The 26,837-nt window shown below is 44.6% G+C and overlaps 2 protein-coding genes across 6 annotated transcripts; both read left to right on the top strand.

Moving 5' to 3' along the window:
- The first annotated feature begins 47 nt into the window (after positions 1–47).
- Positions 48–13,339, top strand: MAFG (MAF bZIP transcription factor G). Of its 5 annotated transcripts, XR_014561381.1 has the most exons (4): positions 48–223; positions 6,823–6,884; positions 6,970–8,573; positions 8,942–13,339. XR_014561381.1 is itself a non-coding variant. In XM_083727851.1 (3 exons), exons 2-3 carry the CDS (start codon positions 6,849–6,851, stop codon positions 7,420–7,422), a joined length of 489 nt encoding a protein of 162 aa, XP_083583977.1. In that variant the 5' UTR covers positions 48–223; positions 6,823–6,848; the 3' UTR covers positions 7,423–13,339. The 5 variants fall into 5 exon arrangements, 4 of the variants coding, with proteins under 4 accessions (XP_083583977.1, XP_083583979.1, XP_083583976.1 ...); XM_083727851.1 differs by having other exon boundaries at positions 6,970–13,339; XM_083727853.1 differs by lacking the exon at positions 48–223 and adding an exon at positions 388–535 and having other exon boundaries at positions 6,970–13,339.
- SIRT7 (sirtuin 7) lies at positions 10,160–25,810 on the top strand. Its single transcript, XM_083727680.1, has 12 exons — positions 10,160–11,436; positions 13,491–13,626; positions 15,572–16,485; positions 16,670–16,807; positions 17,950–18,054; positions 20,236–20,306; positions 20,449–20,521; positions 21,499–21,597; positions 21,684–21,920; positions 23,712–23,792; positions 24,821–24,927; positions 25,328–25,810. Exons 3-12 carry the CDS (start codon positions 16,390–16,392, stop codon positions 25,527–25,529), a joined length of 1,209 nt encoding a protein of 402 aa, XP_083583806.1. The 5' UTR covers positions 10,160–11,436; positions 13,491–13,626; positions 15,572–16,389; the 3' UTR covers positions 25,530–25,810.
- Positions 25,811–26,837: the final 1,027 nt, after the last annotated feature.

The raw sequence follows: 26,837 nt of genomic DNA, 5'->3' as shown, positions 1-26,837 counted from the left end.
TTGATCCGTCGGAGGGGGAAACCTCCGGGCGCCTCCCCTTTAAGGCTCGGGGCGGTTGCACCGAACGGCTTCATGAATGGAGGCACGTGACCCAAACATCACGTGACGTGTCCGTGAGCGGCGGCAGCGGCGGACCCCGGACTCTCGGTCCCTCTCTGCGTGGCGGCCTCCCCCCCTCCCCGCCCCGGCTCCCCCCCTCCCCCGGCGGCACCGAGCGGAGAGGGTGAGAGACTGCGCGGGCGGCCTGGGGCCCCGGGTTCCACCTTTGGGGGGAGAGGGAGGAAGGCAAGCCAGCGCCGCCGCCGCCACCCCCCCTTCTCCACGAGGGAGGGAGGGAGGGAGCGAGCGAGCATTAATAAGCGCGGGGGGGGCGCGTCTGACATAGAAGCGGGGAGGGGGGTCTTTTTTAGGGGAGCCCTGCCTCTCGCTCTCCAATTGCGCCCGGGAATTTCGGGCGCCGTGGAGTTCAGCGTTTCTCTCTCCACGGTGTTTATTTATTTTCATGATTATTATCTGAAGAAGCGACTCTTGCAATGTAGGTGGAGACTTCTGTTGACAGGAGCATGGGCCCCCCTCCCCAATTTCCACCCGGGAATATTCTGGCGCGCTCGGGGGGGGGGTGCGCTCGGGTGTGTGTGTGTGTGTGTGTGAGAGAGAGAGAGAGAGAGAGAGAGAGAGAGAGAGAGAGAGAGAGAGAGAGAGAGATAATGATAATATAGTGTGTGGGGAGGGATAGGTGGGTCTAGGTGAGCGGGCTTCCGTATTTCAGCAGCCGATCTTCGTTTCCCCACCTCCTTTCTTCTCCTTTGCTCGTTGACTTCATTTTCTGTTGCTGACAGATGGGTGGGTGGCTTTCCCCCTTTCTTTCCTTCTGAGGGGTTTCTGCGGCGTGGGTGGCCGTATTTATTTCCCCACCGCTGTCGTTAGGAGGAGAGAAATGCCATTGCCACCCCACCCCCGGTTTTGCCTCGATCCTTATTGTTGTTGAGTTTGCTTCTCAAGTAGTGGGAATGAAAAAGTAGTTGGGCACCTTATTATTCCGTTTCTTAGGGCAGGTGCTCCCTCTCCCCTGCCTAGAGTGGGGGGGGGGGGAGGAGCTGCTCCCTACACACTTGTGTGTGTCTCCAGGGATGTGCAGCCATGTCTGCTAATGTTAAAGGGCTTGCCGTGCTGACTCATCAGGTGTCTGGGTGGGGGAAAGAGTGAGTCTATGTGGGGTGGGGCACAGGAAGGGAAATATGTAGAGAGTATTCGGGATTGGAGGGGGGGCGATCTAAATCACCCCATTGCATCCCCTGGCACAGCCTACTGTGTGCAGAGCCCAGACACTGCTGACTCATCAACATGAGGTCACCACTAGGTATATGCTGCACAAAGGGAGGTAGGGGCTGACCGGCTGATGGGACCTGTCAAAAGGGTTAGCTGGGGGAGAGAGGGTGACTTGCTGACTCACTTTCTCACTGGGTGATAAAGCAGAGAAGGGTGCAAGTTCAGGAGATGGTTGGGAAGGGGATTCACCTGAGATTCTTTCTCTCTGCTACTTGTCTATATTTTGCCTGCATTCAAAATGTTGTGACAACTGTAGCTTTCTGAGCGTATGTCATACAGTGTATATCCATGTGCAGTTTATGTGCATTAGGACAGAAGTAACTGTATGTGGGGAGTGTGTGTGTGTGTTTGTGTGTGATGGAGGGAGAGAGAGAAAAAGGGTTACTTGGCAGAACTTTTGTGAGAGACCCATTCCTAAGTGCTTGTAGATTTATGTCAGTATGTATGTTTGCCCTGTCTGCTCACGTGTCCTCAGTGCTCTCTCTTTCTGTACATGTAGGTCTTAACTTTACTGTTTTGGCTAGCTTTGTAGACTTTGTAAAATGGTAGTTCCTGAATACCTTTATGGAAATTGCTGCTACTTGTCTATGCCGTCTTTGTCAGACAGGCACGATGTCCTCAAGGACTCTGTGAAGGTGCTTGGCATGCTGTCACACTGAAGTGGGAAGGGCACAGAGATGCAGATTCCCTTGTTTGTGCCTGCACAGCTCTGCTTGATTTGTATAATGGAGCACGTCTGTGCAACAAGTGCATGCTGTCCTACCCTGAGTCCCTTGTGTGAAGTTCCCACAGTGAAGCTAGCTGAAGCATGCTATTGTCTACAGCCACAACTCTGGAGGGCAATCTGTCCTCTGCCAGTTTGAGAGCAGCTTGGCTACTGGGGACTGGGCAACTTAATCAGTATGTCATAGATATTTAGATTGTGATTATATGGAGATGGTTTGTGTGACAATAGCTAGCTGTGGTTTGATGTCCTTTTGACGGAGATCTCCACAAAGTGATTCTAATTCTAAAACGGTAATGTTAGAAGGACAGAGAAAGTTAATCTAGTCTGATTCCATTCTCTGTAAGAGGATACTTCAAACCTAGTGTTCCTAACAGACTGATGCGTAGCATGTCTCTTTCCTGGTCTCATTGTAGCAGGATAGGAGATGATGAACAGCTGTCTTGATTCTCATTCTGGGTGTCTGACATGGCAACCTGGACAATGTATTATTCCTTGGATATTTAGATAATTGCAGTTACTTACAAAGCTTGTGGCAAATAGGAAGCAAAATAGATGTGCCTTGTCTAGAAGCATTGTACAGTACTTGAAAATAATGATTCAAAGGTGTGGAGAGAAATGAGCAAGCTCAGTTTTAAGTATAAATATGATGAGCTCCTCAGTGATCATAACTAAGGAGTCTGGCAGTCTGGTAGGAAGAGGTCAGGTTACTGATTTTTGGTCCCCTTTACTTCAGTTCTGCTGAGTAAGAAGAAAACTTGTGTAAACAGCAGTTCTGAGGCACTTTTTAAGCATAGCAGGGATATTGCTGGGGCCAGTCAGGTCTGCTTTGAGGGTAAGCATCTACTTTCAGGTTAAATATTCCATAAGTGAGAAGTTATATATAGACAAGCCCTCATAAAACACATGAAAGTCATATACTTGCAGATATGTACAGTGTAGTGTTGAAACTACTGTTCCTACTTCACCTGTTGAAAAGCCTCCCGTTGCTGTTCTCGTGATGCCCATCTCCTTTCTCATCCCTTGCAGCTGGGCCTCCTCTGATGGGGCTGTCTCTGCTCCTGGAATGGGTGACGTCACCATGTTTACACTAGTTTGATGGCACAGCTCTGTGAATCAGGAATGTTGAGAATGGGGCCTGTGTTGAATCATGCGCTCTGCTGTCAGCTCTGTTGTGAGCGAAGAATTGGCGGTGCTTGTGCTGAGTGCAGGCCTTTTGAGCTTGGCAAAATGTGTCGAGGTTGCACTTTTTCCCTTTGCAGCCGTCGCACTTGGCACTTTCCAGTGTGATCTTTCTTCGGGAAGCTGTCAAAAAGCTGAGAAATCAGCAGTCTGGGGAGTTAGACCAAGTTTGTCTCTGTCTGGATGCCAGTTCTCTCCGGCCGTCCTCCTTGCATGATGTTAATAAGTCCTTCTGTGGCCAGCAAGTCAGGACTGTAGAAGGGTCTGGTGCCATCCCAATTTATGCTGGGTACAGAACATGCTAAGTTTTGTAGGGATTCCACTTCTTGACTGCCCTCTTTTGGCCTTTTAAAATCTTTCTAGTAAGGAAGGTTGTGCTTGTCTAGGCACAGACGCAGCACACATTACTCCTTCTGATGAAACTAAGATGCCTAAGTCTCATATACAAAGATGAGTTCAAGTATCTTCATACTTTGACCCATCAGAGTGACTGAGGTTACTTTTGCTGTGTCTCATCTTTTTCTCACAACATAGACTTCCCCAATAATTTCCTGTGCAATGAAAGAGAACTATGAGCACTAAAGATTATTTCCAGGCAGCCTTTATATCATCTCTTCTTTTCCCAGATTATAATAAGTAACTTTGCATTCTAAACATTGATCTCTAGACATTATATTAGAGTCCTGGACTTGCCCTATGAAAGACATTCTTGAGTTGGCTGGGCAGGGCACTAAGCGTATTTACTCTCCCACTAAGTATCTCTTTCCTGGGATATCTGTGGAACATCACTTATACTTGACATGGTGAATTTTATTATTTCCTTACTTTGCTGGATTTACAAACATATGATGGGTCTTTGCTTAAGCAGCTTCTGTACTTTAGAAATGTTCAGAGTGTTTGGAGTATCAGTTCTAGTACTGTGGCTATTCAGTGAGTGGGGGACTTTCGTTTACAGTTCTGCTGCTGGAGACCTATAACTGCACATGATTTTAAATGGAGCAAAGTCAAAAAAATGAAAGCAAAGGGTTATACTGTTGAGAGGCATACTTGTGCATTCTGTAGCATTTATTTTACCAATATTGAAAGAACATGATTTTTTAAAGCATTACTGTGGTGTCAGAGGGAAGCCTTTGCCCTGTTGCAAATTGTGTTTTGGGGGATGGCAATACTGTGTTCCTCCTAGTCTATTCTCTGAATTAAAAAACTTAACTAGCAATTAATGTCTCTTCCCCCCACGTATTTTTAGAATGCTGACTCCCAAATGGCGAGTCCCAATATTGCCTGCAATCAGGTTTTGGATGTTATAGGGCAGCAAGCTAAGTGTATTTTCCTTCAAGATCAGTAATTGTTTGGAACCTACTTGTCAGTTTTAAAGACAAAAATAAGTTGGTAGGACCCTCTAGTAAGACAGTTGGGACCCACTGTGTTAGTGTGCAGTAAGCCTTTAATCAGTGACCACAGCCATATCCTTTGGGCATAAGCACTTTGCTTGTCAGCAGTTTTCGGTGCTCTAGGAATATCAGAGTTGTTGCTGGCCTATTAGTGATCTTGGAAAGCGCTGAAGCCATCCCTTCTGGGGGTGCTGCTGGGGGACCGTTCCTTGGCTTTTGCTGACACTAGCTTGTCTTAATTCTCTGCTATAAATGTGAACTGATGTTTTATGCATTTAACAAACAAGAACATGGGCTGTGTGGGAGAGGCATTTATTATGCCATGTAAGTGCTGATGATGTGCCTGGTGGGAGGTGGATGTAAAAACATCCCTGTCTGGATGTGCATAGTGACTCCTCTGTCCCTGACACAGTCCTGGCCACACCAGCAGATTTTCTTCTTGCTTAGGGAAAAACCGTGGCTTCTGAACTATTCCAGACAAGTAGCCAAAGGTATAGTATTTATGATGCCTAGTGTGTGTGCATTTTGGGGATGCATGTGACCTGTAAGACACGACTCATCTCTTGCTGCAATCCCAGATCTTCTGCAGGAAAACATTACTAGTGTTGCATAAAGTTCCAGATTAAGCCTTAAGAGTAGCACAACAGGATTCTGCTTTCTTTTTTGTTTGTGGTATGTGGTAGACTGTTCTGGCATATACCGACAGCTACACCAAGGCATGTCTGTATGTGATGTCTTTTTTATGAATCCACTTTTGTCTGCTGGTTTCAAAAAGAACATTCTAATAATGTACTCGGCAGTAAAAATTTGCTTGCAAATGTACTTGCTGTCCCATGTGTCTTGTGAATTCTGGCATTGCAACGCTGAATTTTATTCTCGCTAGACTAGCACAATGGATGTAAAATTACTAAATGTAAAAGTATAATCAGTGTGGGTTCTTCAATTTGCCTTCTGATTTCCTGAGCTTTAACTATAAAAACCTGATTACACTTCCCAGGCTTATTTCTGAAATCATAATTGCTGGAATCTTGAGAATCTTTAAACTTTTTTTTTAAAAAAGTTGCATTTGGCATAGATTTCCCTAGCGGCACACATTCTGGAAGCTTAGAACATAGTGACATGAAACCAGTAAACCAGCCTTTCCTAATCTTGCACCCTGTACTACAACTCCCATAATTCCTAAACATTGCCTATGCTGGATGTATCTTATAAAATTTGTAGTCATATTATTATTTATTTATTTGAACCCCATCTACTAACTGTCCAGTTTCTTTCTTTCTTTCTTTCTTTCTTTCTTTCTTTCTTTCTTTCTTTCTTTCTTTCTCTCTCTCTGTCTCTCTCTGTCTCTCTGTCTCTCTGTCTCTTCCTCCCCCCCCCTCTATCTCTCTCTCTCTCTCTCTCTCACACACACACACACACACACACACACTTGTGCATTTCCTCCAACCCAGAAATGGCTCCCAAATGTTGAGTCCCTTAGGTGTTAGTTGCAAATATCTGGAGAGCACTAGGTTGGGGCAGTTTTCTAGGAGCCTGTATGCTCCCTATCATTCCATCTTCTCCCTGCCCGCCACCCCCTGTGTCTTGCTATTCAGTTTCCCAGACAAAGAAACACTTGAGACAGCTTGGGTCAATTCATATGCACCAGCTTCTGTCATAGGGAGTATTTATGAAGACTGCTCCCACACAAACTCTCTAGTTTATGGGGTGTCATCGTAGCTCGTGTAGCTTTCAGCCCAATCATGGAAAGAGAGACAGGCTGGTTCCCTGGCAAGCCTCTTGGGCTACAACTCTCCTGCTTGGTTATACTACGAAGCATGTACTGTAAGCAAGGCTGTTAGTATGCTGAGTCAGCATGACTGGCTCGGCACAGGCGTGCAGGACCCTGGCTGCCAGGCTATTTTTAAATGTGGCTTCATCCTGCTCTGGCTCCTCCCAGGGTTCTGAATTCCCCCCCTGCCATTTGCCTTCAAGTATTATAGAGAACTGTGGGGCTGGTAGGGACAGAGGTGGCAAGGAGCTGTTGTAAGTCTCTCTGCTTGGTTCATGCTGTGTGGAGCACATAGGGATTTGTTCCAGCAGGGAGCCCTGCCCACTTCCCTGCCTGGTTCCTGAGCCAGATAAGTAGGGATCTGTAAATGAGGGCTCAGGATCTTGAGTTTGATGGTGACCTCTGGCCGTTCTCTTTTCTTGCAGAATCTGACTGTGAAGGCTTGCGTGTTATGACGACCCCCAACAAAGGAAACAAAGCCTTGAAGGTAATGGGGCACGAGTGGGGCTGAGCCGTCCGTGGACACTACCAGAGCTCCCGTGATACATGTGTTCCCTTCTGTGTCCCCACAGGTGAAGCGGGAGCCAGGTGAGAATGGGACCAGCTTGACAGATGAAGAGCTGGTGACCATGTCTGTGCGGGAGCTGAATCAGCATCTGCGGGGCTTGTCCAAGGAGGAGATCATCCAGCTAAAGCAACGCCGGCGGACCCTGAAGAACAGGGGTTACGCCGCTAGCTGCCGTGTCAAGAGGGTGACACAGAAGGAGGAGCTGGAGAAGCAGAAGGCAGAACTTCAGCAGGAGGTGGAGAAACTGGCCTCGGAGAATGCCAGCATGAAAATGGAACTTGATGCCCTGCGCTCCAAGTATGAGGCGCTGCAGAACTTCGCCCGGACCGTGGCCCGGAGCCCTGTCACCCCTGCCCGGGGCCCCCTTGCCGCCAGCATGGGGCCCCTTGTGCCCGGCAAGGTGGCCACCACCAGCGTCATCACAATAGTGAAATCCAAAACGGACGCCCGGTCTTAGTGAAAGGAGCACTGCCTGGGCTTGTGTGTGCAGGGCAGTTAGGCACAAAGCTCATCCGGAATCCCCAAAGCACAACCCTCTCCCAGATGGCCTAGCCCACACAGGCACACGCTGGCCTGCTTGTCACTGCAGTCCCTTTGTTTTTAGCTTTGTTCTGGTTGGTGTGACTGATGGTAATGCAACCCTTCTGTGTGAGCAGAACCTTCCACCCAGAGGTATTCTGGGGACAGAGACTGAAGGACCTCGGTACTCTAGCCAAAGAGATTCTCAGCAGCATGGAATAAATTCTTGGGGAGAGAAATCGCCCAAAGGGGGGAGGGCAGAGGTCATAGAAAGTTGGAAGACCTGCTGTCAGTGATGACTTATACCATTCTTCCAGGGTTGTGTGTCAGCTGTCCAGTCTGCTGCTTGTAAATTGCTTGGTATCAGTGGCTATAATGGGGGTAGTTTGTGTAACCATGTTTATATTAACATCTAGTTGCGCCTTTTATGTTTAAAGGTGGGATTCCTTAGGACTTTTCCTAAAAGGGGAGGGAAGGGGCAAAACTGCAGTTTCCTGGTGTATGTGCTGCTGAGAAGGGAAAGGAGCCAGGAATGGGCACTGTTGTAGCCTGCCTGTCAGGTAAAAGGCAGGTTCTACCGTGGTGACTACAGGCCGGTTTCGTGCCTAATGTGTTGCACTGAACAAGACCAAAATCACTAGTTGTTTCCTGTGTTTGGAGAGTATCAAGTGTCTCTAGTGTGATGGTTTACACAAGTCTATGTGGTTTTAAATAGCCCTTTATTTAAGAGAGAAACATTCATTTGAAAGAATTCTTAAATGATCTAAGTCTCAAAAGTAAAACTGGATGAACAACTTGGATTTAATAGTCTCCTTTTTAACCTGAGAAGGGTGAGAATATTTGACTGTCATATTCCTGGAGACTTTGCTAATTTAAAAGAAAAGAAAAAGAAAAGCAAATTTTAAAAGTTTCTCGCTAAGTCTTTGTGGCTCCAAGGTTGTTTTTTATAAAGAGTTATCAGACTTTTATTTATAAATAATGTAGGGGGGGGGGGAAGACAAAAAAAGGCTAGTCCTGTTTGATATCTTTTTGCAATTGTACCAAAAGTGACTTATTCTTGAACTCCTCACCCGCTTCTTTTGTGCTCCTGTTGTGTTTAGTTGTCTGTGCTCTGAGGTCTTGTGTGGCGCTGTGATGTGATGGTGCCAATGGCCATCTTTGCTGTGTGGATGTCCTGTGAGCAGTCTTTTTTTTATTGCTTTTCCTGGGCTGAGGGCAGGGCTTTCTTGGGCATTTCCCAATGACCTTCTGACCATCCTCTCATTAGAAGGTTTATCTGTGTATGATGGCCTCACTTCCTCGGCTACTGAAGTCTGAGGTAAATTGGCTCTTCTAGGGTGTTGCTGAAACTGAATAAATCAGGCATAGGCAAACTTGGCCCTCCAGATGTTTTGGGACTACAACTCCCATCATCCCTAGCTAGCAGGACCAGTGGTCAGAGATGATGGGAGTTGTAGTCCCAAAACATCTGGAGGACCATTTGCCTATGCCTGGCATAAATTATAACTGGCAGACACTCTTGCCTTCCCCCATGGCACTTTGCATCACAGAGTTTGCTTTCCTGTGGATACTGGGTCTCCAATGGTCAGTCCCTACATTTCAAAAAAGGTTGGGTAGAGGAGGCCACCGCCCATGCTGCAGCAACATGAATCAGTTAGTGGAGCTGGCAATGTAACTAACTCCAGTATTTCCTAGGGTTGGGCCACAGGATGCATATATCTAGGTTCATTCCTTGGGAAGAATTATTTTGCTGTCAATGCTACCATCAACTTACCTCCTGGCTGTTGTTTTCTATTATTGGGCATGTTGAGAAGTACTTGGGAAGCGCCAATGGAAACTCCATAGAGATTCATGAGTGTGTGATTGTCAGTGTGACCCAGGAAAATCCAGCTTTACTATTTATTCTCTGGATACTCATAAAGTGTTGTTGGAAGCCTGGTCACGAGGTTCTCCAAAGGAGAACCTTCTGGCAGCCTGCCCTTTTCTGAGAGGAGGAGAATAGTTGCCCAGAAGTGTTTGGTTCACAGGGAGCAGGTGGTCATCCCATTATCAAGAGGAGCATGTTGGGACTTTGGCAGTATATATTTGTCAGGCTGTCTCTCTAGGTGTGCACTTAAAACTTGGGGCTTTGCCTAGAAAACAGTGTTCTTCAGAGCAAGCACAGCTAGTGAGTCCTAGTTGAGACCACGTTCAGAAATCTTGACTGAAGCAGCATAAGAATAGCATTATAATTGGCAGACACTAGAACCCTCCAGCTGTTACGATATTGCCAGGATCAAGAAACTTGCATAGCTCAGGCTGGGCAGTACAGAATCTGGTGGCTTTTCAAACTGGCATTCTACTAGATTTGGCCTTCACGGCTAAAGAGAAAAACTTAATGGCCAATTTTGAAGCAAAGAGGTCAAATTCATATAAGCTGAAGGGCCAAATTCCTACCCAGCAGATACCCAGGGAACAGCACTCAACAATTTCCATTGAAAATGTTTTTTCCATCTCAATTTGGTGAACATTAATTCCCCGGAGTCATCTTCCAAATAACCCACTCAGTGTAAGAATTTCACTGCCTAGAACATCTCCTAGGTGCAAGAAATAAATAAAGCTTTAAATGAGGATTAGTTGTCGAAAGTCCTCCTCTTGAGCTCTCTCCAACTGCAAGCTTGCTGTTTTACAATGTAAAGACAGGGCTGCTCTCTACCACCAGTGGTTCTTGTAAATATCGCAACCATTCTTTCGACATGGCAACCTGGGGTGCTTTTCTGCAGTTGGCAGTACAGGAACAAGGAAGAGCAAATTGTAAAAAAGTGTGGAAGGTGTGTGTTTAAATAATAAATGAGCTCTGGTGTGGATGTATACTTAGCTTTGCTGGAGATTCCACCAAAAATTATATTGGCTACTCCATACTGCAAATTTAGAAAGAATAGGTAAGAGGCTGCTATTGGCAAGGCAGCACCTTTCCCCTACTAAGGCTGTTAGGTGTCCGACCTGAAAATGATTGAATTGTATGGAGTATGTTAGGGCTGCTGTGGGTCAGATGTGAGCTTGTAAGGTCTGGTAAGGCTCCAGGGATTTATGTCTCTCACTCCTGGTTTAAAAGGTTTAGAAACCATTGGAGGATTGATTATGTAGGATTGCTGGGTCCAGAGCTGTCCTACCTTTTATTGTTTTTTAATCCTTCTACCTCTCTGTACATCTTTCCCTCCCATCTTCAAGCTGTGCGTATTTTCTTCCCCTTATTGCCTTCCATTTTCTAGTCCTTGCCAAAGAAATCCAAATTCTGTGAAAACCAAACAGTTGTAATATGAGGAAGCAATATTTATGCAAACTTGTCAAACTGAGAAACCACAATAGCATGTAACTTGGGTTTCCTGGTCACCAAACTGACAAGCGAGAGGTGGGATGTGTGTGTGAAGTGAAATCTTAGGTCACGTCATAGCTGGCTTTTGAGAGTCACGTGAAGGGCAGTTCCATGGGCTGCCCTGCTCCCTTGATGAGCAACAACTCTTGAATGTCAGCTGTCTGACCTCTGCCTGCCTCTCCATAGGCATTGGTGTGCTTCTCTGTACTGTATACTGCTCCATGGAAAGCAGGGCGACGACACCTTTGGTGGTAACTTTGATATTTAAACACAGCTTGTATGAGAAAGTGATTGAGTGGGGCTGTCTTTCTGGGGTAGAAGTTTCTTTTCAACAAACCTTGTTGACTTTTATCATGGACTATTGTCCAGAACAGTTCTTAACAGCTTGCTGGAGTTGGCCGGGCTTCCATTGCTGCTTCCTCTTAATGAGTTGTCTACTATTTCCATCTAGATCTTGGATAGCAAGAAGGGCTCCTACTGAAAGTCTCTCCTCTAGAGTTGCAACTCGTGCCCTTTCCGAGGCCTAAAGAGGCGAGACGCTGTCCACAGCTGGGTTTGTTGGAAGAAGTTGCAGGTGCATCACCTTGAATACAGCAGGTGTGTTATCGGGCATGTTCTGGCTTTGGAAAGTGGGAAGGATTGAAATGAAAGTGATGAATCTTCCAATCACTCAAGGGGCCCTTCAGACCTCCCATCTTCCTTCACCCAGTTTCAGTCCGTCTCCTACTGTTTATGAGTTCTTTCCATCCCAGGTGCCCCTCTTAAGCCCTTCCCCTTGATTTCTCTTTCTGGTATATAGAATTCGGAGTGTGATGGTTCTTGTTTTCGAGGTGCTTGTTTGTTTGGTTTTTCTGCTGTGAAGGGTGTTGTGTGTTTATTTCTCCTTTTTTTATTATGGGGCATTTTGTTTGCTTTCTACTTAGATGCAGAGCAAATACGTGAAGTATAATTCCGCCCACATGTGGCTGGCTTGTGGCGGGGAGAGGGAGGGGGGCTTGTTTTATGTCGTGGTGAATTGTGTAAAAGTGATCTCTTTGATTATGGAACAATTATTTTGCTTTGGAAAAAGCAAGCAAGACTGCAGGCTAGGACTAGGGTATTTGACACTTAGGCATGGGTGGAGATTGCTCAGCGTTTGCGCATTGTGCCCTCAGGTTGGATAGCTGGGAGTGTGTGAGTGCATGGACACACACATCACATGCATTCATGCTTAAAAGTCATGCATTCCTTGTGTCAGGTGTTCCTTTTTGCATCTCTTGTGCCTTTGGCACACTCCAGAGATGTTGCAAGTTGGCCTTGGCAGGGGGTTGGACTAGATGACTTTGAGGTTCCTTCCAAGTCTATGATTCTACGCTTTCTTCATATGTTACCTTTAAACAGGATTGGCATCCTGTGTATTGATGAAGCTGCACTCAGAATTGTAGCTGAGCTCCAGCGGCATCTTGCCTTCCCTTCCACTGGAAAACGCAAGCACTTATTGACAGCCCCCCTTTCTCTCTCTCTCTCTCTCTCTCTCTCACACACACACACACACCTTCCTGATGTCTCAAGCTATATTTTGTCAGAAAAAATGCTAATGCACAGGAAGGTCATTTCCTGTTTGATAACATTGCTGCTTTCTTTGATACCTGCAGTAGCAGGTAGCTGTGGCTGCTAAAACAGAGGTTCTTCCCCATGTTGAGAGACCAGGACAGTATCTCATGGCAGTCTTGCTGTGAACGTCAGGCAGGTTCTTCCAAGAGATGAGTATTTATGTTTTCCTCTCCCGCTATCTGATGTATACAAGCTCTGGACACTTATGGCTGTCACCTGTATGAACACTGAGCAGTTGAAGTGAATAGACTCCTCTTTCCAATGAAGGTATGTTACTGTCTGGCTAAGGTATGTTACTGTCTTGCTAAGGCAAGGGGGGTTGTTATCTTCAGAGAGTTCCAAAACAAATCCTACTTGTCGTTGCTCTTGCCCTCACCTGCAGTTTGTTCTGAGTTTATTACACCCTTTGCCAAAAGGAATATTATGGAGAAAAACAATACAAATAAGAATATTCAGAGCACTTAATGAGACGGGCTAAGGACTTTTCCTCTCCAACCTCCAGATGTTGAGGATAGTCCTTACAACATATTGATAAAAGAAATACACTGCTGCTTTAAAATGTTTCTTAAAAGGGGGGAAGAGGAGTATTTTGATAAATAAATAAATAAATAAATAAATCTCAGTCTCCAAAGCTAATAAAACTGGAGATTAATTCTATGTGCCAGGGGTGTAATAGCATATTGTCAAGTCCTGGGGCTCTTCTATACAATGGGAGAGCCCAATGAATTAATCAGTATTTATTGCTAAATTATTGTCCTTTTTCAATCTGTAGATATCTGATAACTGTTGGGGATTTGTTGCCACAGCCCCAGTGGAGGTGTTGTTAATTTATTTATGTATATAGTGTATGTTTGTTGATATGAAGCATTCTTTATTTTGTATATGACCAATAAAAATCTTTAAAGAGGCTGGTTCCTATGATATTACTGACTAAATTTAGACTGGCAGATTTGTTTCCTGTTGCTGACTGAATTGACTGAGGCTTGATTGATTTCATGCAGGGAATGTACCTTTTTTCCCTGCTGTAGAAAAGAAAAAACAAATTTGCTTCCTCTTAGGGACTTCCCAGACAATCCATTTTAGCACAATACTTGTGCAATTATTACCCATTTGTTGCAAGCAATCCAAGTAACTTCCCTCAAATTTGCACTTCTGATGCCTTCTTCCCGCAATGGATGGACATTTTCGACCTTTGTAAGTCTTTCTTCAATTAGCATTTATGTTGCTGTTCTGCCTGCTGTGTGGAATTGTGTTGTCATCCCTCATGGCATCAAATAATTTTTTCATACTTTTTTCCTTTTTTAAAAAAGAACTGCATCCCCAGTTGTGCTGAGCACTTGGAACATTTCACTACTTAGAAAAAGTTTTAAAAGCATGAAGTCTGTTGCGTTCCTCATCCACTACCCTGCTATTATTTTTTTTAAAAAAACCACTCTTCATAAAAAAGAAACAATTATTTGCTGATTTGTAAAAAGCCAGTTGTAATTTAAAAAAAAAAGACATTGCAGCAAAGCCATTTCCTTACTAAAGTAGACATAAGGTACTGCACTACTGGAGCTAGAGTTTGACTAGTATTAAGGATGATATTTAATTGCTTAAGAGAGTGGCTAGCTTTTGTATGGACATGCTCAGGTCCTTCAGTCCTATGTACATCTGGAGGTCAATCTAATTCTGTGTGATTGACTTACATGTAAATGGGCCAAGGATGGGGCCATAAATGCTGTTGACCTCAACTTTGTGATTCAGAAGCAGGTCAAAGCACAAGACAAATGTCCATTTCTGTTCTCTTGTATTGGGTAAAATCAGAGCATCAAAATCTTCCTATTTCCCAGACCACTTTAAAATTATTGGTGGTTTTTACTCCACAGTGGATGTTGAGATGATGATGATTAATTCATCTACCACCCTTTGTGAAAGACCAAAGGGTTGTTTACAACATAAAACATAAACAGTATATGTCAATATGTCACATGATAGTTATTTAAAGTACTATAAAAGAGACATAATGAATTTGTTTTTGTAAATTAGCATGAGAAACAAATCATAATTAACAATGTAATGCATAAAACCTGTGCTATCACACCAGAATTCCATGTATTTTGGTTTAGGCCAGTGCTGCTGGGGGGGGGGGGTACACACTTTCTGTCTGAAGGCAGCAGTCCTTATTAGCCCCCCACTTCCCCATCAACAATTTTCCAGACCTATTCCGCACCCCCCCCCACCACTCAATTTTGAAAAATAAACCAAACAGACTAAGACTTATTTTAATGTGTTTATTATGATAAGTATTCCATGTGCCTGTGATAGGCTACTGACTTTGTGTGGCTTTTGCTTGCTCATGTCACAACGTTGTTTATAGTCATAACAGGACTGTAAGTCAGGACTAAGTCAGGCATCTGGAATTACAGGGCAGAACTAGCTGCTTAAGCCTCTACAGTACAGTGGTACCTCGGGTTAAGTACTTAATTTGTTCCGGAGGTCGAACCTGAAACTGTTCTTAACCTGAAGCACCACTTTAGCTAATGGGGCCTCCCGCTGCGCCGCCGGAGCACAATTTCTGTTCTCATCCTGAAGCAAAGTTCTTAACCTGAGGTAATATTTCTGGGTTAGCGGAGTCTGTAACCTGAAGCATATGTAACCTGAAGTGTATGTAACCAAGGTACCACTGTATATGGATGGCTCTGTCTCTCTTTGTGTCTCTTCTTTTAACTTGCAATATTCTTCTATGTTTAACTGTAAGTGAAAAAGAGGGGAAATAAGCATAAGGGACAAAGGAAACTGTTTTATACAGTCAGATTATTAGACCATCTATCTCAATACAGTATTGTATACAGTACACTGACGGGCAGCAGCTCTCCAGCATTTCAGAAAGAAACATTACCAGCCCTACCTGAAAATGCAGGGATCAAACCTGCAGGTAGAACTGGAGGCGCTTGCTTTATATATGAAGGACCATGCTGGTAACAGCAAAGTTGCTGACTTACAGCATGGGGCTTTCATTTCTACTGTAATTAAAAAAGAAAAGCTTGTGTCCAGCTATAGCAGCAAGGATGTGCACGGCTTATGGGGTATAATAAGGAACATTTGACAGCTGTCAAATAAGAGAGGGTCAATTGCTCACTTTCTCTGCCTTCCTTAGATTATTTTCTGATGCTGCCAATTGTATAGAAATGACCAGATCTGCGCAGTTGCCTCGATTTCTGATTTCCCATTGGGGAAAAAGTAATCACAGAAAACTGGTGCTTCACAGCAGTTATGAATGCCAGCTGTTGACTCCTTTAGCTGTAATTTCTTGCTCGACCGTCAGGACTGTTAGACAAAATTGTATCAGCCAACGGTTCATGGGCTTAAGACTTCGGCCCCCTCTTTCGGGAAAACGGCAGGAGGGAAGGTGAATATCAAATCTGAGAACTACCTGGCCAGAACTAGCGCAGCTCCGGCGCGCCTAAGGTTGGAAAGTGCTCGGCTGCCACCACCCTTTCCACCTCAATGCCAGCGCGGAGCAGCGAGATTCTAGCGGAAAGATCCCGGGAAGAGGCGGGCGTCAGGCTAGCCCGCATGCGGACCGGCGCTTTCGATCGACTGCTCGGAAAGCGAGAGCCTCCGACGCTTTCTCCAGCCGGAGGAGTGAAAGCCGCCATGGACTGCGAGTCCATGAAACTCATTCTGAGTTTCAGAATCTCACAGAAAGAGATGGCTATAGAGCGTCGTCATTCTGGCATCTCTATGGCGGAACCCTTGTCGCCATTGGACCGGAAGTTCCGGCGAGCAGCCTCGTTGGCCCTTCTAGCCTCCTTTGTGAGGAGTTCTGACAGCGAGCCTCGTCACCTTCTGTCTCTCTGAATGGCCGCAAAGTAAGGGCACTCTAGCTTCCTCGGTCGCTGCTCCGGGAGGCCGGAAGCGGAAATAGCGGAAACCACCGGCAGGGCTGGTTGGTATCCGGAAGCCACCGGGACGATGGCGGCTGGTTGGAGTTTGAGCCGCTCGGAACGGAAAGCGGCGGCTCGTGCCGAGTTCCTTCGGCAGGAAGAGCAGCGGGAGCGACGCAGACAGGTATCGGGACCTACGGTTGGGCGAGGGGCTTGTGGGTCTCTGTAGCGCTTGTGGGCGCCGGTGTTTCTGCATTGCGCCTAAGCCCCCTCCTTCCTCATCAACCGCCCCCTTCCTCTCTCTCTCTCTCTCTCTCTCTCTCTCTCTCTCTCTCTCCGTCTCTTTCTCCCCCGCCGTTCGGCGCCAGGTGTCGCGGATCCTGCGCAAACCGGCGGCCGAGCGGAGCCCCGACGAGGCTGCGCTGCTCTCCGGCTGTCAGGAGATCGTCCGGGATCTGGAGCGACTTGGCAAGAAGCGCGAGAGGCTGCGGCGGCGGCTGGAGGAGGTGTGTGCGCCTTGCTAGCTTTGCCCCCCTCGATGCGTAAACGAGCGCGAGTGAGTACGGAGGAAGGAGGGTTTCTCGGCGGGGCAGCCACGTCAGTCGCTCGCCGGCGGCAGAAACAACACCGAGTCACGCGTGGGGCACCCTAAGTGGGCGCTAGTCTGCAAACGAGCCTGTTAGCCTTTACGGTGCTACGGCGACGCTTCACTTCTGTTGGGATTAGAGTGAACGAGTGAGCTAGTGAGAAGGACGGAGGGGATGAGCATCTGGTATTACCCATGTATACATTTATCTTGCTTGTTCAGCTACTACCTGCTGGTGACAAAACACACAGTGGAAAGTATGTGGCCTGCTTAAGAAATTCGTTGTCCAAAGTAAATTCTTTCCAACACTGCTTAGTGTGACTTGCCTAGGCCTCTGATTATTCTATTTTTACTACCCGAGAAAACTTACTCAATTTAATATATTTAGGCTGTTTTTCTGGGCAAATGTCCATCCATGGCAGCTTGTGTTCAAAACCTATATACACTTAGAACTATCCTTTAACAGCAACCCCACCCATTTTTTAAAGCAGAGCCAGGAAGAACATAGTTCAGTCAGACTATTACCTAGCTGATATATGTCATATTCGGAAGACCAGTTAAAAAGTGAAAAGTGTTTCTGAAAACCCTGCAGTGTAATTTGACTGAGGGCTTTAAGGCAAGGGAGCCAGTTGCTGTTAGAGTAGCATTTAAGTTGGCTTTCAGTTGTTACAAAATCAAACTTCTGCTACAGCCCAAAGTTGATTTGGTCCATGTGCTTGAAAGTAAGTTCTGTTACATCAGAATGCCTTCTAAAGAAAAATGTTTAGGGTTAATGCTCTTGTTAGCCATCTCCTTGTTCTTGATGAGCTGGTCCCCCCTCACTTACTCCCACATGTCATTAATGTATCCTTTTTCTGACATGTAAGACGTTTCTACTGAAGCTCTTTCTTCTATTTCATGTCTTCCTTTACAAAGCTTGTAGAGTTGAGGACAAAAGAAAGAGAGCGAAGGGAAGAGACTAAAAGACATGGCTGAGTTTATGTCATGTGATTAGAATTGTACAGGGCTTAGCTGAAGTGGTCCTTTGGAAATAATTTCAGTCCCTCATTCATCCACTCTTAGGTTTGTGATGAACCTGAAGAGTTGAAAAGAAAAGTCAGTAAGCTCTCTGCAGCTGTGCAGGGAGCAAAGCATCTCATCATTTACACAGGAGCTGGCATCAGTACGGTAAGACTGTGTGGTTGGCTGTTCTAAAATCACCTGGTACAAGATCCTATAGTGGTTTGTATTTATTAGTGTGTGGCTACACATTATGTTCACCATGCAAGAGCAGTCCAGCTCTGACTGTTGAGAATCCTGTAGGCTCCCTCAGCAACAGATAAATATAGAAGAAACTGTATTCAAACTGCTTTTGTTCCCTCCTAGGGACAATTACCTGTTAATGAGAGAGGTAAGCAAAAATAAAACCAGCTTTTTCATCCATGCATGTTTGATTGTGATTCCTGTCCAGTGTTCTCTGTCTGTTGTTTGGGGAGTTTGCAGAACAAGAAGAGCTAGACTGCTCTCTTGTGGTGAGTATAACATGTAGTGTGACTCTTGATGTGAGTTGGGCCACTTTCACAAGTGAAACAGAACAATTGTTTTGAACTTATGAAAATAGTTTGTTGTAGTATTGTTAACAGCGTTCTTATTTAGAGGTAGTGAAGAGGCACTCCCAGTCTGAAGTATGGGAAGTGTGGATACTGAGATGATGGAACAACTGTTTTGAATGTATGCAGGACAATGGGAAGCTGTCTTATATGCAATCATAGAATTGGTATGTCTAGCTGAGTATTGCCTATTCTTTTTGTAAGCTGCTTTGGGTTTTTTTCTACTATTAAATGGTATATAGATTTCATGAAATAAATAAATATACTGACTGATAGTGACTTTTCAGCACTTCAGATGAGACTTTTGTAGCCCAATTGAAGCTGCAACCTTTTGCATGCAAGGCACAGGTGGTGGTGACAACATTGTGGAGTTGCATGAAATACTGATTTCAGCATTTCAGAAGCATTTTTAACTGATTGGGTGGGAATTCTGGCGTCTCAGAATTCATTTGATTTTGCATTGGATAGTTAGTTAGTTGCCTGACACCCTTTGAGATAGATTAAGGTTTTGCCATAGAAGAGGTTGTGTTAGAACTACTCTGGATAATAAGTGGGTAACATGCTAAATACGTTAAAGGAACGCCAGTTTTAACTGTCACTTTGATTCCTCGTGTCTCAGAGAAACAACTAGCATTTTGCATGCCCACCTAAGAACCAGTCTACACAGCCAGTCTGCATATTATGTTTCTTCATGTTAAGGAGCATGTCTCTTTCAATCTAGAATACAGAAGACTCCTTTCAGAAAGGTGTCCCTAGCAGGAAAGCTGCAGAATCATCATGTTCTTGCCTCTAGCTGTCTCATGTTATTGGGAAGAAAATAGCATTTTATCAGACTTGCCTATGGCAAAGCAGCTGTTGGACAGTGGGAGATGCTGCTTGGCTGGCTGGGTTTTTCCATTCTGTTATGTTGTACAACTACCGTATTTTTCCGTGTATAAGACGAGGATTATTTATTTTTAAATTAAGTTAAAATTTGGGGTTCATCTTATACATGGATAGTGCAGTGTGGTGACGGGCGATAGGTTGCTGCAGCTTGCAGGAGATTGTCATCTTTGATTGGGTGGTTGATTGGTGGATGCGGCAAGATCTGTTGTGGCTTTGCTGCCGCTGTGGCAATTTGGCGGGCAATTGGTGAGTGCTGTTGGCGACCGTGCTTACGATTGGTGTCATTGGCAATATGTGAGAATGTCTAACAATACAGTTATTGTTCTATAAGCTCTGTAACTGGGCAATCCCCCTCAAAAAAAACCCTCAACAACTCTGGGCAATCCTCTCCCCAAAAAGCTTAACAACTCTTGGCAATCTCCTCCCATTTTCTTAATTTGGAGTCCCCCAAAATAGGGGGCGTCTTATACACAGGGGCGTAAACTGTATATACATGAAAAAGTACGGTAATCTGCCTTAGCAATTTGGGAGGCAGAAGAGCAGGGCAGATTAATCACATGTTTGCCATGTGAGCAGCATATGAACCTTAAGTGCCCTAGCTAGGAAGAAGTTTGGAATAAGATTTTTCCTGATGGAGGAAAATGTTGAGGCCATTTCTCAGGCAGATTTCAGTATGGTGTTAGTTGACTGATGGGGGCAGGTGCTTGTATCATGAAGGGCTTTCAGTTTTGGATGATGGTAGCAGTGGAGAGATGTCTGAGCAGGAGACTATGGGGGTTGGCAGGGCTTTTAGGATGTGGCAGACAAAGTTGCTGATGAGTGTGGCTGTGTATTGCTGAAGGTCCCTTTTCTCTTATGTCTCCTGGTAAAACAGGCAGCCTCAATTCCTGACTACAGAGGCCCTAATGGGGTGTGGACAATGCTGCAGAAAGGGAGGAGTATCAGGTAACCAAAACTTGACCGTTCAGATGCTTGCCTGGTGCTTGGGAAATTTCTTAGATCTTTTCCGCCTCCTCAGAGAAAGCTCCACTGGAACATGTGAGATTGATTACTGTTATTTAATACAGTTTTTCTCTCCGCTTGCCAGGGCCGTGGATCTGAGTGAGGCAGAGCCCACACTCACCCACATGAGCATCGCCTGTTTGCACAACCACAAACTGGTAAGGCTGCATATTAGTCAATCCTATACTCCCAGGGGTAAAAAGAGATGGCACCCGTGGGGAACATGTGAATGTGAAATGGATATTATGTCTGGAGAATCTGGGATGCTGGAGAGCCTCTCAGTGCAGAGGATAAAGCCATGCACAAATGCTGTATTGTTAGACAAAGTGAATCAGACATGGGGCTTAGAGTAGCAGGGAGATAGACAGTCTTTGTATGTGTGTTGGAGGCTGGCACTTAGGACTCCGAAAATGAACCTCCCTGTTAGTTACTTGGTTCCTGAACAGGATTGAATTATAGGTTGAACTGATAGCACATAAATAGATATTACTTGCTGTAAAAGGCAGCAGAAATCCACGAAGAATTAACAGGTTTGTGGCATATTGTATGGGAGGTTTATAGGTTGCTTAACACACTCTGTACTTTCTAGGTTACTTTAAAAGACTGCGGTATGACACTGTATATTGACAGCACCATAGAAGTGATGCTGCATATGGGTTACAAATACATAGCGTTAATTTTGACGCACTCCTTCAAGAGCTGTCTGCTCTTGAATGCAATTTCTTAAATTAGGAAATGATGGATTCGGTACCAGTCTGCGAAACCACCCAACTTTTTGACGATATTCTCTCATTTTGAATGCAAGGCTATGCTGTCTTTTATCATTAACTCTGCTACTTTCGCTAACTGGCACCTCAAATAGAGGTGAAACCGTAGTGCTCCCTCCTGTTGAGCAGTTATTGTCCACCCATGCTTTATCAGGCAACCACATTTAGCCACTGTCTCTCTGCTCCTGCTAATCAGCTATATCTCCTCCAGCTATTTTGGCAGAGCAGTGAGAAAGGGAGGGGAAGGTTGGCTATTTAACATGCAAACTGTGCAGATCATATCTTAACTGCTGATAAAGGGAAACAAGAAGTGACTTGCTTTTAACTCTACTTTCTCCATGCTTAACACTCTTGTTTTCCCTCTTTAGGTAAAGCATGTGGTGTCACAAAACTGTGATGGGCTCCACTTGCGCAGTGGGCTCCCTCGGGAAGCCCTATCTGAGCTGCATGGAAACATGTATATAGAGGTGAGCATATGCAGAGAGCGGGGCTTAGTGTACCATAGTGCCATAGGGAACGATAACACAGATTCTGTGCTTCCATTCAAAATTAGGTTTGCACATCCTGCACACCCAATCGTGAATACGTGCGAGTGTTTGACGTGACGGAGCGCACAGCCTTGCACAGGCACCATACCGGCAGAGTGTGCCACAAATGTGGGGCACAACTAAGAGACACAATTGTACACTTTGGGGAGAAGGGCATCTTGCAGCAGCCCTTGAACTGGGAGGCAGCAATAGAGGCTGCAAGCAAAGCAGATGTGATCCTGTGCTTGGGATCTAGCTTGAAGGTAAGACGGGAGAAAATGTCATTCGATGTACAATTCCACTATACTCTGTAATGGTTTTATTTCAAAAATTCTAGAATTATATTGGAATCAGCAGGCTGACACCTCAATTTATAGTCTTTAAGGTTTATTGTGAAAGTGTTTGTAAAAATAGAAGTTGCTGCAACTTAGGCACAAATATGTATGCATTTCCTCCTTTGGAGTTTCTTAGAAATGTAACAATACAATCCTTTGAGAATATTTTCCGGTGTCATTGGTTATAGCCAAATATATGCCAGGGGAAGGTTATGAAAACAGATTTCAAATATCTGGTCAAAGATAGGAAGCTCTTTAAAAAAATTAAGTCTGAAAAGGCAAGCGTTTTAATAAAAACATTCCCCGCCCCCCTTTTAAATTAGATATTAAAACAGGAGTGGGAAACCTTTGATCCTACAGACATTGGTGAACTGCAATTCCCATCAGCTCTAGCAAGCATGGCTGATGGCCAGGGATGACGAGAGTTGTAGTTCAGCAACATCCGGCGAGCCAAAGGTCCCCAAACCTGGATTAAAGTAAGGATGTATACAGTTAAGTGGTTCATAGCTAAATAACCCAGGATATATATTTTTTATGTTTCCCAATAAGGCAGTTTGTATTATTTCAACATGTTAGTGTTTGCCTCTCTATGTAAATGAGAAATGTAAGAATGAACTAAAGGATACCTGAATTGGCCTTATACCATATTTGAGTAGATCACTATTTTTTAAATATAATCATATAAATCCAGAATGTGTATTCTGGATCTCTTACAGTTAAAATACAGTGGACCCGTAACTTGTGGTGGTGGTGGGGTTGTGTTCCAAGCATAGCATAAAAAGCCATAATTGCATACAGTCAAACCACGTTGGGAATGCCAAAGGTTTCCTGGACACCTCCATTATTATTATTATTATTATTATTATTATTATTATTATTATTATTTATTATTAATTATTTAATTGCCAGGGGTGTCGAGCTGAATGCGCACAAGTTAAATGTGCATAATTTGCAGGTCTGCTGTATAGCTTTATTGCTGTTAGATCCTGACACTTGCTAGAGAGCGCAATAAGGAAAGGCCCATCTAGTCCAGCATGCTTTGCAACAATCCCAGCAACTAGCTGTTACTAGATGTTCCATCAGGAATTGGCCAGTGTTTTACCAGAGGATCATGTCCTGCTTACACTTCTACTTCTCCCCATCCATCTCCATGCTTGAGGGTGTTTTGAGAAAGTATTTTTAGTTTAGAAAGTGTTTCATGTTTCTTGCCAAGTGGGACTGTAGTCCTAAGTACATTTCCCTGGGAGGAAGCCACATTGGAACTTGATGCCTAGACCTGTTTTACTGTATGACTTCTGTCTAGCTGAGGTGACTGCTAGTTATGTGTATTTTAATAGTTGCAATACCTGCAGAAGTGTTTGGTTTGAGTCTTTTGGGCATGCTAGCCATTGGACTAGAAATATGATCACTTAAATTTTAGCAAAAGCATGTGTGTTGCCCGTCATTAATCCAGACAGTACACTTGAGACAGTACACTGGCCATTTGCATTTGATAGAAATTCTGCTACAGATGTTGAATCCTGCAAAAGCCTTGGCAACCATGTAATCCTGGAAGTTGGCTTCCTACTTCCCCTTCTAAGTAGTTTGTAGTAGGCATTGGTTAAAGATGACCACAGATGACTAAAGATAAACTGTGTTGCCAAGTATCTCAAAGTTTGGGACTCCTTCCCTCTTCTCGCACTGATAAATATTTTGGTTGTGTTGTCCTTCTCACAACAGGTTTTGAAGAAGTATCCACATTTGTGGTGCATGAGCAAACCACCGAGACGCCGCCCTAAACTCTACATTGTAAATCTCCAGGTTAGTTTGAGCCTTGTCATTTATGGGCAGAGCAATTTGCTCTGGTGATATATGCAAGTGTATATGATTACTTTAGTTGCTTCCATGTGTTTATAGGGTAGGACCAAAGTTCAGGGTTTATTCCGTCATGCAGCTGGACAAATTGTGTGCATTATCAAAAAAATTGTGCAATGTGAAATATGTTTTTGTGCAGTTGGGCATATGGGATTGAATAAGAAGCTAAGTAGTTTCTAAAAGAGAAATAGATAAGAAAAGAAATGTTTAGGTTTAAAGGATATACAAAAAATAAGCAATTGACGTGTCTGAGTAGAATGTATGGTAATGAATGGAACATCCCTATGGACCAAAACTCTCTTCATTGATTGGTCCATGGCTAACACACTCCTATTCCATGTTGTCACTGGTAACCTCAGCAGCACCAGCTAGCAAGGGGGCTGCAGGGCGGAGCTCTTCAGCTCTGCCCGCTGATAGGTTGGAATGAAGGGGCAATAGCTTGGTGACCTTCCCGAGTGGCAGTTGCGGTGCCCCATGAGCATCGAGCATGGCAGAGAGTGGGACTGGGAACTGATCAGGAGCAAGTATCTTTGTAAAGCCCATGCAGAGGGCTCCGTAGCAACCAGCCGTTGCCCAAATCTGCTCCTCAGTCTGCCCAGGCGAACATTGGGAGATTTTCTGGGCCAGGGAGCACTCTTTTTTAAAAAAATCTTGAATTTTTGTGCCCAGGGCAAAAACCCCTGTGGTCCCATCCATGCTATGCCACTGCCTAGAAGCCATCTGGTGGATTCCTACTTATCATTGGTTGAAAGTAATTCTGTAACCAGCCACATTGTCAGATTTCAAATAAATTTTTATGTTGTTCACATGTTTATATCGAAGTTTCATTCCTTTGCCATGGGATAAACATGTTACTAACGTTTCTACAATAAAAGTGAAAACCTAGTACGTGACATGTGAAGATCATTGTGAATGTCATGGTAGCAGTGCTAAGTCAGTTCACTTCATTCACAGTATTACTGTTCTGTCTACAGTGGACACCAAAGGATGATCTGGCAGCCCTGAAACTTCATGGGAAATGTGATGATGTGATGAAGCTATTGATGGATGAGCTGGGGCTTCCCGTCCCTTGCTATGACAGGTCAGCAGAGATAATGCTTGGCTTGAGCACTGTGCCCTTATACACTAATACTTCACTCTTGTAGATAGTAGCAGATTTTTGAATGAGCAGATGCTAAATGTAGGCTCTTCTACATTTAATCTAAATGTTGGCTCTTGTCTGCTTATACAATATCATACGGAGGTTTATAATTAAATATAGCTTCTTGTTTCTTCATAATGTGATGTAATTTAAACATGGTTTGTATCAGGAAAGAAATATGCACTGAACATACTTGCACTTGTGAGGACTTGCAGTCCAGCCCTGTTTTACTGGAGTATATCATGCATGGTTCTAAACACACCCTTTCACTTGATACTTGGGCTTTATGGTAATTCTCTGCGTGCTGCAAACTTAATATTACATATTATTGTGCTTGCAGAACAAAGGACCCCATTTTCTCTTTGGCTGTTCCTCTGCAACCTGAAGAAGAAGGCAGTCATAGCAGGAGAGCTGTGGCTCCACCAGTAGGTCTTCATGAAGTGCAGCTGGGAGAGCAACAGCAGACACCCGTGGGACCCCTTTCTGGCGGCTGGTTTGGCAGGGGCTGTGCAAAAGGCACCAAGAAAAGAAAAATGTCTTGATAATGGCATTATAAGGGTGTGTTTTTTTTAACCTTGAGGACCAACTGAAGTTGCTAAAATCAGGACAAGACCTTACACCTGCACTGGATTTGACCAGAATTGCTGGGCTAACTGGAAAAACACAGCTGCTATTTTCATAAATGTTTTGTATAACTATTCAGTTTGTAAACAGAGGCTGAAGCCTAGCTTGGTTTCTGCTGTGGCTGAGGAGGGGTTGGTGTTTAATACTCAGGGCTGTCAATTATTAAATATTATTAATAAAATAAAACAATAAAAGGCAATGGCCATGGTTTTTGTAGCACACAGCTTATATTCCCAGACTTGTGTTGATGTCAGCAACGCTGATAACTACCACATTTGGGTGTGCATGTTTTATCTAAACATGGGTCTGTTACAACAAGGGTTACATTTTCAGAAGATGTGCAGTACAATCGTGCTAGATTGTTGCAAGTGGTCTTGAGGGTAGGGTTGCCACCCGTCCTGTATAATACAGGATCACCCTCTATTTCAGTGTAAAATGCTACGTCCTGCATTCAATACAGGACACACCTTGTCCTGTATTTCCTCAGCGCTCTTTTTCTCTGCCAAGTTAGGGATCCTCTCCAAATGCATGTGTGCGAAAGGTCATGTATTTAAGCCCTGGGTAGCAAAGCAAAGACAGAGTTACAAATTCTTGTGTGTGTGTGTGAGTGTGTTTGACAGATTTCAGAGGGGCCATCCTGTTAGGCTGCAATTGATTGTAATGGATTGTTTTGAAATCACTCAAGCAACAGATGTGGGGTGGAAATTGCACCCACCCCACCGTGCTGTATTTTGCCAGAACAAAAGTGGCAACCCTAGTGTGTATCTCAGACGTATAAGGGTGGGTGCCAGGGGAAACAGAATCACAAGGGCTTTGGTCTCCCTTCAGCAAGGCAGTCCTACAAAATATCATGTACAGTGGTACGTCGGGTTACATACGCTTCAGGTTACAGACTCTGCAAACCCATAAATATTACCTCAGGTTAAGAACTTTGCTTCAGGATGAGAACAGAAATTGCGCAGCGTTGGCGCAGCGGGAGGCCCCATTAGCTAAAGTGGTGCTTCAGGTTAAGAACAGTTTCAGGTTAAGAACGGACCTCCGGAACGAATTAAGTACTTAACCCGAGGTACCACTGTACAGCATTTGAGGGTCCTGGGGTAGGGAATAGGCGCCACTTTGCTTATTATGATGCAAAGCTTGACATCTGGCGTGGAAGAGAGCTCAAATGTCTCCAGCAGCGGAGGAAGGCCGGTGAGCGTCCGGCGCAAGGGAGATGGTGCGGCGGC

This window comes from Podarcis gaigeae, assembly GCF_964106915.1.
Source record: "Podarcis gaigeae genome assembly, chromosome: 2".
In the NCBI taxonomy this organism is placed as follows: domain Eukaryota; kingdom Metazoa; phylum Chordata; class Lepidosauria; order Squamata; family Lacertidae; genus Podarcis; species Podarcis gaigeae.
This window is presented reverse-complemented; position numbering and strand designations above follow the sequence as displayed.